At 37.0% G+C, this 10919-nt stretch overlaps 1 protein-coding gene across 1 annotated transcript; it reads right to left on the bottom strand.

The window, feature by feature from the left end:
- Nucleotides 1-472: 472 nt before the first annotated feature.
- Nucleotides 473-10194, bottom strand: LOC119888006 (sciellin-like). Its single transcript, XM_038698498.1, is given in 23 exon segments — nucleotides 473-1066; nucleotides 1159-1261; nucleotides 1753-1861; nucleotides 2862-2936; nucleotides 3033-3095; nucleotides 3195-3236; nucleotides 4219-4287; nucleotides 4390-4431; nucleotides 4525-4578; nucleotides 4683-4751; nucleotides 7576-7632; nucleotides 7735-7785; nucleotides 7867-7935; nucleotides 8095-8157; nucleotides 8234-8308; nucleotides 8398-8442; nucleotides 8542-8577; nucleotides 8667-8711; nucleotides 8792-8821; nucleotides 8980-9045; nucleotides 9185-9247; nucleotides 9494-9563; nucleotides 10114-10194. Coding segments are annotated over 23 exon segments (1338 nt in total). The 5' UTR covers nucleotides 10139-10194; the 3' UTR covers nucleotides 473-1049.
- Between the last annotated feature and the right edge of the window lie 725 nt (nucleotides 10195-10919).

Here is a 10919-nt window from a genome sequence, read left to right on the forward strand (position 1 = left end):
TGTCCACTACGTAATTGAAAATGTAATGAGTTTGTCATTTGTCAGTTTTTTCTGTAATCCTGGTGACAGACAAACAAACTGCACTGAAAACCTAAAATCCTAGCTAGAAGTAATGATAAAATCATGGACTAAAGCAGGCTTCAATCCAAAAGTGTTCAGATGTATAAAGCAGATACAAACCTAGTATGAATACTTTCATTTGATTAATATAAAGTAGGCTAATTATCAATTAAATAACTGCTTTAGAATTTCAGTTCATTTAGTCAAATTTGAGAAAGATTCTATTCTGTTAAAAAAAACTTTATGAATGTTAAAATGAAATGGTAAGTTTTAATATAAACAGGAAAATATATCCATCACATCACTATTACATACATACAAATAATTAAAGAGTAAACAATGATATGAACAAAAAACAGGGTAACTAAACACCAAAAGAATTGACACAGTTTTCTCATTTCTTTAGATGATGATAGGCTATATTGATTTCCTTTATTGCACAAAGAAAAAGCCCCCGGCCACATATCTTGAAATAGGTGCGTTCGAGATGACGGCTCCTGACTTTGCCATCTAATGTGAGCTGCAGGTGACTGCAGGGGCGGGGTATAAAAACGGCGCCGTCATGTCGGACACATTGTACCTGCATCAGCTTGCTGTGAGTTGAGATCAATGACTGGCCGTTTTTATAACCCGCCCCTGCAGTCATGTGCAGCTCACATTAGACCAATATGTCGGCGAAAGTCAGCCGCCGTCTTCTCGAACGCACCTATTACCTCCAATCATGTTACACACAAGAGTCCCCCTAGAGGCTGCATATCAGCATTCTCATGATGTCAACAAAACCGTTAAACCTAGCTGCAATAGTGTGCATGTTACTTAAAACATTATATTCACAATGCAGCTGTCAAAACACCCAGATAAAGCTCTGTCAGCAAGCAAAAAGTACATGACGACCCTTGTCACCCAAAATATAATGATATACAGAAGGCTAATCCATTTTATCTTTAACCACAACTGCTACGTGTCCATGTGAAGGCTTGGGGGGAAAATTAGCGTCTCCATTTTTCTGTGGAGAAAAAGAATATCGTCTGTTTATATCATGATTTTAAACATGTATTCAGTGGACTTTCATGAAGAACTGGAAGTAAACTCTTTTACCTCTGGTGACCTCAAAGCAGTTCTCACAGTGCACCATGCGTTTGTAGATCCACATGCTGTCCCCAGCTTTCATGTGACCCAGAGTGCTGTTACACACCTCACACTGCCAAAACACAAACAAACACTCAGCACTGAGAAACACACTGAGCATCCAGCTGCACAGTTCCTGATAACATCTTGTTGCCAGTGGTGGAAAGTAATTAATATTTACTCAATTACTGTACTTAGGGACAATTTTAACTCTAGATCTAGTTATGCAAAAAATGTGAATGACAAAGTTTGGAATTGCAGGGGATTTAAGATTTTATATACAAAATATAACATAACATAATGCATTATTACTGATTAAATGACAAACAGTAAAAGTCTTTTCAGTCTCTACAGTACATTAACCAGCTACAACGTTAAAATGCTGCCTATATGCTGCCAGTAGTAACCAATCACTTAAATTTTTCTACTTATGTTGTTTTATTTACTTGTTACAGAGTATTTTGCAGTGTGAAACTGCCAGTTTTACTGAAGCAAAGCATCTAAATACTTCTTTAACCATTTTTTGTTGTTTTACGGAAGGAGAGGCCAAACAAATCGTCTCACTTTAAAGCAGGAGGCGTGGCATTTGATCTGCATGTCATCCAGGACCATCTTGGCATCACCAGTGAAGGGCTTACGGCAGATGGTGCACAGGTCTTTCTCAAGTACCGTCCTGTATGAAGTTGACAGAAGCGTTTTACAGTTTACTAAAAGAACATGATCACATCTCAGTTTATTCTGGACCTTGGAAAAGTAATCTTAGCCCATGCTCCATACAATATGTAGGTTGAAATCTCTAGGAAAAAGCTAATAAGTGGATCTTGAGTTAAAGTTTTAAAGTTTTAAGTGGATCTTGAGTTAAAGTTTTAAAGTTTAGGGATGGCAATGTCTGTCTATTGGATGGTTCACCACTTTGGTATTGGATGGACTGTACTGACAGTTTTTACAGATATTCGTGGTCCTCTTAAGTTGAATCCTAATAACTTTGGTGTTTGTTCTTTCTGCGGTAAAGTTGCTAGTACACTGTTCATGTTTAGGGCAGGCAGTGATATTTTGGCACAACGATAAAAAGAATGACCCTAACCAACATCTTTTTAAGTGTTCACAAACGAGACATCACTATCATGACACCTATTGGATTGGCGAGAAATTTGAAACAGACATTCATGGTTCCCAGATGGGGAATTCCAATGGCTTTGGTGATCCCCTGACTTTTCCTCTAGTGCCACCCTGAGGTTGACATTTGCAGTTTTGAGTGAAATATCTCAACAAATGTTGGATGGATTGCCATGAAATTTGTTTTCAGACATCCATGCCCCTTTCAGGAGGAACTGCAATAATGTCGGTGATCCCTTAATTTTTAATGTGGCATCACCATCAGGTCAAAATTTCAATTTGTCCAATACTAAGGTTTATGGCCCTAAACCAGCACAATTAACGGGATGCCCAACATCCTTGGGATGAAATTTGTGTTTTGTGCTAATTAGTATGCCAACACACAATATAGTGAGTGTAGCAAACATGATACTTGCTTAATAACATCATGTTAGCATTGCCACTGTGAGCATGGTAGAATGCTGAGGCTAGCATTTAGCTTAAAGCGTCACTGTGCCTGAGTACAGCCCCACAGAGCTGCTAGTATGGGTGAAAGGATGTTGTTGCACTTTTCCTACCTCTCAGGAGATGCATACACACTCGTCATGGAGGATTTAGAGTAGATTGGATCTGCCAGACTGTCATCTGACCTGCTGTGAGACAGTTTCATCAGTTTCTACAAGTGACACATTGGGTTTACGTTCTTGTCATGTTTGTAGACCAATACTAAACCCAATCATATCAAATACCTGCTGCTCCTGTATGATGTTGTGGTGTAGACAGAGGGACTGGTGACACTGTTGTACTCATAACTATACAAAGACAAAATGAACAAGAGTTCATATGTGAGATTTAGAACATTTTACAATGAAAAGAAAAAATCATTACGTAAGGTCTTAGTTTGCTCTTACCTGGAGTCTGGTCTGGAGTAAGAGTAACTCTTACGGTCGCTGCTGTAGTTGTCTCTTGTGTGTGCAAACACAGAACAGATTAGGGATAACAGAAATACTGCAGCCACATTGTATATGCAGATACACTCCTGCAAGAGGGGTCCGTTTGATTGTATGAGATGTTCATCGTCAAATGATTACCTGCTGCTACTGATGGTGTAGGAGGTGGTGCGGGTAGTAGGTATATCATCAGTGTACGAGCTGTAGCTGCTTGTTAAAGAGGAAAGAAATAGGAATGAGTTGGATATGATAGCAACTGAACATTGCTTTTATTATTTTACATTTTATCATGTATTTATTTGCATCTTTATAATGATATAACCAAAGATATCATGTTATAATTTATGTATCGCAAATAATCTTTTTGGTATATCAGTTAACTCAATAAAGCTTGTTAATTCTTGAATAAATATTAGCAAAACTAACAGGGGTTGATTAGATAGTTGTTGTTTTTTTTATTTAAGTTAATTATAAAAATCTATAGATAGCTAAAATCAGAATAATTTATTTCTTGGATTTGACAACAACATTCAATAATCTACCAACACAACACTAAGTAGATTATACTCACTATATATACACACACAGTTCTTAAGGGGGCATCTTAACACCATTTTATCCTAGCTGATTCTTTAAAAGTTCTGAGGTGTTGGGTCTCTAGTAGTTTACAGTGCATAGCACAGTAGTCAGCATGTTTACCTGCTGGTTCTGAGGGTGGAGGATGGCGATGCCAGAGTTGGGCTTCCTCCTCTAAATGGCACAAAAACAATGTCAGAAGAAAGTGGGATGACTATACTGTACATACAAAGAACTATTGCACATCTCAATCATTCATTTACAGCACTCACCCTCGGCTGCTATCCACTGTGACTATCTCTCTCTTGTGATGCTGGAACTGCTGAGACAGTGACAATAGGATGTTTTCACTGACAGGACAATTAAATGGTTGTGTGTTTTTTTTAAGTTATTCACTGAGACATCTCACCTGACAGGAGAAGACAGATTAGATGTCATGTATTTTGGCAGGAGGGTGTCATACAGGTCATCCTCAGCCCTGTCAAGACAACAATATTGTGAATATATGATGATTATGAGTGTTTGTGAGTGTTTTTCAAAAACACGTGTTAAAAAAATGATTTATTAAGGTTTATCTTACGTGGAGGAAGTCTTTGTCGTGGTTGTATTTTTAAAACCATCTCTGTAAAAACAAAGCAAGACAAAATATTTTTATCTGACTCTCTAGTATTTAATGTCAATGTCATGGTGTAAAAGTTGTCTTCCAGAAACTCACCCAATACCACTGCTTTTCACTGTCACAGTCTCAGTACTGGACACCGTTGTTTTGCTGTGAGGAAGAAAATATATGTTATTACAGTATATAATTACTGATTTCCTGGTGACATGGTCAAAATAATTGATTTTCTAGGCTTGAATGAATAAAAATATCACCTGTCCTTGGGTGATGAAGCATCCTTGATAGAATATGAGATGAGTTTGTCGGAAACGTGGTCCCCCGCTCTGCACAGAAATACAGGTTCAATTGTAAGTGATATACAGATGTATGAGTATATTAAATTGAGTAAGGTTGCTTGTTATTGCATATGGATTCAACATTTCTTTTCCAAGAAACATTCTGTTGTTTGTTTCTGGTAGGACATGGCCCACTGGTAGGACAATATTACAATATCATCATTTTACTTAGTCACTGTTATCCTGGATCTGTGGCTGTAAGGCACATAGATACACTGAAGGGGGCACCAGGCAACTCACACACCAGTCACACACCTATAGGCCATCTGGGCGTCCAATTAGCCTACATGTCTCTACAGATAGAAAATGCATTACGTAAGGGCTCAGTGACGTTACAGTACATGGAGAATATCCATGGGCAATATTAGCCTATTTTTTTTTAACAATCCCATGAAACCAACAATGCGTTAGGCTGTCTCTCAGTACTTAATGACTTGTCTGCCCAGTCTGAAGCACTCAGCCCCAAGCCCAAGGCCATAGGTTTTGTTTGAACATTGCCGGAGACACATATAAAGCAGGGGGTCTAGAGGTGGTGACAATTTTGAAGCACTTCATATCCTGCATTCTGGTGATTTCTTTGCACCAATTTCTGCCTTTTCTGCATCAATTTGTGGTGGAAATATTTATAAATGTAAAAGGAAACAACAAAATTCAGGCGGCAAGTGACAATTCAAAATCTGAAAATATAATAGAATATAATGCAGCTAACCTTTCAAGCATTCTGTATTGCTTTAAAACATGTATTTGCCTATCAATCAACTTTTCTCATTTAATATCATTCCTGCTGAGTTAACATGCATGTAGACATGAATGAGTCTTGCTTTCTCTTATGTGTCTTTTGTTTGGGGAAGTAACCGATTTAAATGTGCATGTTGCACCTATTCACGTCAATGATAAAACCATTTTATTTCATTTATTAACACCTGGGCTTTAATAGGTCCTGTGTTTCTGCTCATGTTCTAACCTTTCTGTACATCCAAAATCTAAGCTTCTTATGTGTATATACTGACATTTTGATTAAAAATGTTGCACTATTATGAGAATAAAGTTGTAATTCAATAAGAATAATGTCATTATATTTTAAAAAACATATATCTACATGCCCTATGTATTAGCCTATATTATTGCTCTGCTCTCTCTATAGTGAGCTGCTCTTCATCGGTGGTGGAAAACCAATACAAGCACCTCCAATAATGTGCAGCCCACACCCGCTTCAGTGGGAAACATCCTGGAATAGTGAGACAGAGCAAAGGTGTCTGTATGCGAAGGGGATGCACCACTGCAGTCCAAACTCTTTATAAGTCTAAATAACTGTAGACTGCTCGGAAATACTAAAACATGAACATATGACTTGAATGAACCTATTTGATTACAACTTTATATCACAGTATTATGACTCACTATTATTTTATTCCAACAGTGGCCCTAATACTCCATTGTAGTTGACAGACTACAATTCCAGCTTTTGGTGTATGCTAATATTCTCGCTTATTTGTGGCTGACTGTTAATCATTTGTCTACCAAATACATTGACTAGACAATGACAGAAAACAGTGGTTATATTTATTTATGTTATTGCTCGAAGTAATATACTCTGCTAGTATATTATTCAGTAGTCATTAGATATACCTAATTCTATGCCCTTGTAAAAGCCCATTGGTTCCTACTGAAGATGTAAATATTTATCTAATTCAAATTCATAAAATAAGCTCAGTTATTTCCTTAATCTGCTGGCCACTGTAGTTTTTATCAAACATTACTCTGTTCAGGACTATTTTCAGTGGTGGACTAATACACATTTGGTGCTCTACTGAGTATTTACAGAAGCAGAATGTTGATTGACTCAAAACAAACTACAGCGCCCATGTTCTTTGTAATGAAGGAACATGCCATCCAAAGCCCACTGAGTACTTTACATGCCCTATGTATTAGCCTATATTATTGCTCTGCTCTCTCTATAGTGAGCTGCTCTTCATCGGTGGTGGAAAACCAATACAAGCACCTCCAATAATGTGCAGCCCACACCCGCTTCAGTGGGAAACATCCTGGAATAGTGAGACAGAGCAAAGGTGTCTGTATGCGAAGGGGATGCACCACTGCAGTCCAAACTCTTTATAAGTCTAAATAACTGTAGACTGCTCGGAAATACTAAAACATGAACATATGACTTGAATGAACCTATTTGATTACAACTTTATATCACAGTATTATGACTCACTATTATTTTATTCCAACAGTGGCCCTAATACTCCATTGTAGTTGACAGACTACAATTCCAGCTTTTGGTGTATGCTAATATTCTCGCTTATTTGTGGCTGACTGTTAATCATTTGTCTACCAAATACATTGACTAGACAATGACAGAAAACAGTGGTTATATTTATTTATGTTATTGCTCGAAGTAATATACTCTGCTAGTATATTATTCAGTAGTCATTAGATATACCTAATTCTATGCCCTTGTAAAAGCCCATTGGTTCCTACTGAAGATGTAAATATTTATCTAATTCAAATTCATAAAATAAGCTCAGTTATTTCCTTAATCTGCTGGCCACTGTAGTTTTTATCAAACATTACTCTGTTCAGGACTATTTTCAGTGGTGGACTAATACACATTTGGTGCTCTACTGAGTATTTACAGAAGCAGAATGTTGATTGACTCAAAACAAACTACAGCGCCCATGTTCTTTGTAATGAAGGAACATGCCATCCAAAGCCCACTGAGTACTTTATTTCTGACTAACTTGAATATGTCACCAAGATAGTGCACAGCTTTCCATCTGCATTATACCCACTATGAGGTAAAACTCACTTAGTGCCATTGCTGCTTTTCACTAGCACAGTCTCAGTCTTGGAGACAGTTGTTTTGCTGTAAAGAAGAAAATACACATCATTAAAATACTTAGTAAGCGACTGCCTGGCGTCAGGATCAATATAGTTCATTTTCTAGGCTTGATGAATGAAATATCACCTGTCTGTGGGTGAGAAATCATCCTTGATAGACGAGGGGATGCTCTCCACACTGCCCAGAAATACAGGTTAAATTGTAAGATTTAAATTCTACTGTAATTTAATTTTTTTTAATAATCTGACATTATGTTACTTTTTATTGCTGGTAACAGTTGTCTCAGTCACTTTGGTTGTTTTGGTTGGTGAGTAGGTTGAGTACACCCTATGTGAAAAAATGTTACTTCAATCAACGATCAGTTTATATGAACTTTTACTTTTGATAATTTTTACATTTGATGATACTTCTGTACTTTTAAGTAAATCAATGCAGCCTGATTCATTTACTATTAATTGAAGTTTTACGGTATTAGTATATTTTTACCCTTTGCTTGAAGACTTCACCCGCTCAGTGAACGTCTCAGTGGGACTTTTCAACACAGGGGATCTGCAAGAAAACTCAATTGTCATTAAACTGACACAGACAGTGTGATAAGATGATAATGTGTTGTAATATGACCTACCTAACACTCTGGGTGGTGGTGATGATGGTCTCAGTGGTGGTTTTTCCGTCCTTGGTGACCGTAGTGGTTGCAGTGCTAAAGGAGGAATAATACAAAACAAATTTACAAAATGTGTAAGCGTAATAATTTTTTGTGTTGGTTTGTTGTGAGTATTTGTTGTGTACCCTGTCTTAGGTTCCTCTGTGACAATAGTCTTCAATGTGGTGGTGCTATAGTGACATATATATATATGATAAATACAAAATTACACATTATATTATTGTTTCTCTGGTGGTTTTTGCATTGTGTGTGTAATAAACTTTACATACCTTTTGGGAGAATCTGACTTCAGAGTTGAATATGTGCTGCAACAAAGAGGCAGATTATTCAGATGATTTCCTAAAAAAATATCACTAGATATTGTACCATTAGGTGTGTCATTTTGGAAATGTACCTTTTGGTGTAGGTGGATGTAGTCTTGCTGGAAGGGAGGGGGCTGCTGGTAAAAAGGAAGCATTATAAAGCCACAGTTTTTGTTAAAGTTACTGTAAAAAACTACTGTATAAATACTGTACCAACCTCCTCAGCTCATCCTGGCTTCCGCCAAATCTTCAATGACAGAAATCACAATTACATGTTTTTTTTCACAATTTACTGATTCAAGTGTGTGTTTTTTTACAACTGCTAACATAATGCTTGCTAAAAAATCTAAATAAATTCAAGCTTCAGTATCATAAAAAGATACCAGAATGTTATAAAAATGATACCTCTTGCTGAGAGCATGCACAGATGTTGATGTGCTTATAGTTTTGGTGGTTTTGTTCCTTCAGCCGCTGAACTATGAACAAAAGACAATAAATTACATTAGTAAAAGGATTAATGACTCAAATTATTATTTATGTTACACCCAATTACCATAGTTTCCCATTATCTTGTCATTCATTAGAGGAAAGTTTGAAACGTTTGTTTTACCTATCAAGTGTTTCATTGGATCTGTTCCGGCCTAGAACATATTTGCCAAAGTTTGGGTCTTGGCTGAAGGAGAAAAAAAGTATAATAAAATCCAAACAGAGATGACTCAACGCAGTAACTTGCAAAAGGAATGTATAAGGAAGCTTTTAATTAAAACTAAAGGTAAACTGAGGTATGAACTACAAGTCACACCCAAAGGTCACACCCTATGTCATTCCCTGTGTGTGTGTGTGTGTGTGTGTGTGTGTGTCCATTTGCCAGTGTGGAATACTGTATATGTGTTTCAGCCATTATGTTTACATGACTTACTCGACATTTTCCTCCTCATTATCCAATTTTTTGATCCAGCTGTTATCTTTCAGCAGAGAGGTGGTCTTGGCTGCAGACACAAGACAAGGAAACTTGAGCGTCTCCTGCTCACATGTTCATTGCAGTCAGATCTTTTAAGCAGGTAAAGACTTATATTGACTTAATTTAATACAATAGAGCCTAATAAATTAGACTAATTAACATGGGCTCTGCTCCTACAAATAGCTGAATTGTGAACATTAATGATTTCATACTGTTTCAGGATTTTAATTATAATTATATTATATTGCCTTGAATTTTAATGTTTTACATTTGTTTTTCTAATTCTAATTTTTTGTCACATGCTCAGACAACATGCTCAGTGCAATGCAGGGTGCATACATGAGCTGTGCTAAAGAATAGTGTGCAAAAAAATTATTATCAAATAAGAGGTCAGATAAGAATTTGATATGAAAGGAAATGTCAAAGTCTCAAAGATAAATAAACATATCGAATATATTCAGTCTAATGTAGTATTTATTATTTTATGGCACCATGTGCACATTCTACCCTTTGAATCTTGAATTTTGTTTCTAAAGTATCTGCACTACATGGGTATTTTATAATTTGTCAATACTTACAAGTCTGGGATGAATACTTGCTCATTTTGTAACTTCACCTGTAAGTGTGAAAGAACAAGAAGGGAATCCATTACATAATGAACCACCGTTCATTAGCCACTAGGTGGTACTGTAGGCTGAAACCTTTCATTTTCAGTGCATGTCATTGCAGAGAAAGATCAGTACACGTGTCCTGTTCTGTCTTCACAAGCACTTTTCCATCAGTTGGCTTTGTGAACTTGCTATGCTGCATTTATCACTGTGCTTGACGTATATCAACTGAAGTTCAGCTCAACCCCAGACTCACTGATTAAGCCTTGAACTGGTTTGTCTTGATCCCACATGAAGACACACACACACCCTCCATAACAAACACCCTCTCCAACACACCATTGTCACCAAAACAGAGGGGCGTTAAGGTGACATGCCATTATCTAGTAATGATAAGGACTGTTCCCCTTTGACTGCATGCGTGGTCCAGCTCAAGTGCTTCCATATCAGAAACCTTAAGGCAGATATCTATAGCTTAGATGCAACGTTTGTCCAATTATCAGTTATACAGTCTGTATACTGTCCGATGAGTGCTATTTGTCCAAAAACAATGTGTTCAGTGTTGGTTTTGTCTGTATTACTTTGGCTTGTGTGAAGTAGTTCGCAAGTCTATCTAACAGCTGTCTAGAGGTAAGAGCTAAAACAGAACTGGCCATCTTTGAACTGCTGAGATTGTTGACCATTGTCCAAAATAAATGAATTTTTAGATATTATGTAGAATCTCTTGTTTACATGCCCAGTTTGGGCTGTTCCAACTGAACATGTTAACACTTAAA

This window comes from Micropterus salmoides, unplaced genomic scaffold, assembly GCF_014851395.1.
Source record: "Micropterus salmoides isolate LMB-PRFRI ecotype aquatic unplaced genomic scaffold, ASM1485139v1 Ms_hic_scaffold_4640, whole genome shotgun sequence".
Lineage (NCBI taxonomy): Eukaryota > Metazoa > Chordata > Actinopteri > Centrarchiformes > Centrarchidae > Micropterus > Micropterus salmoides.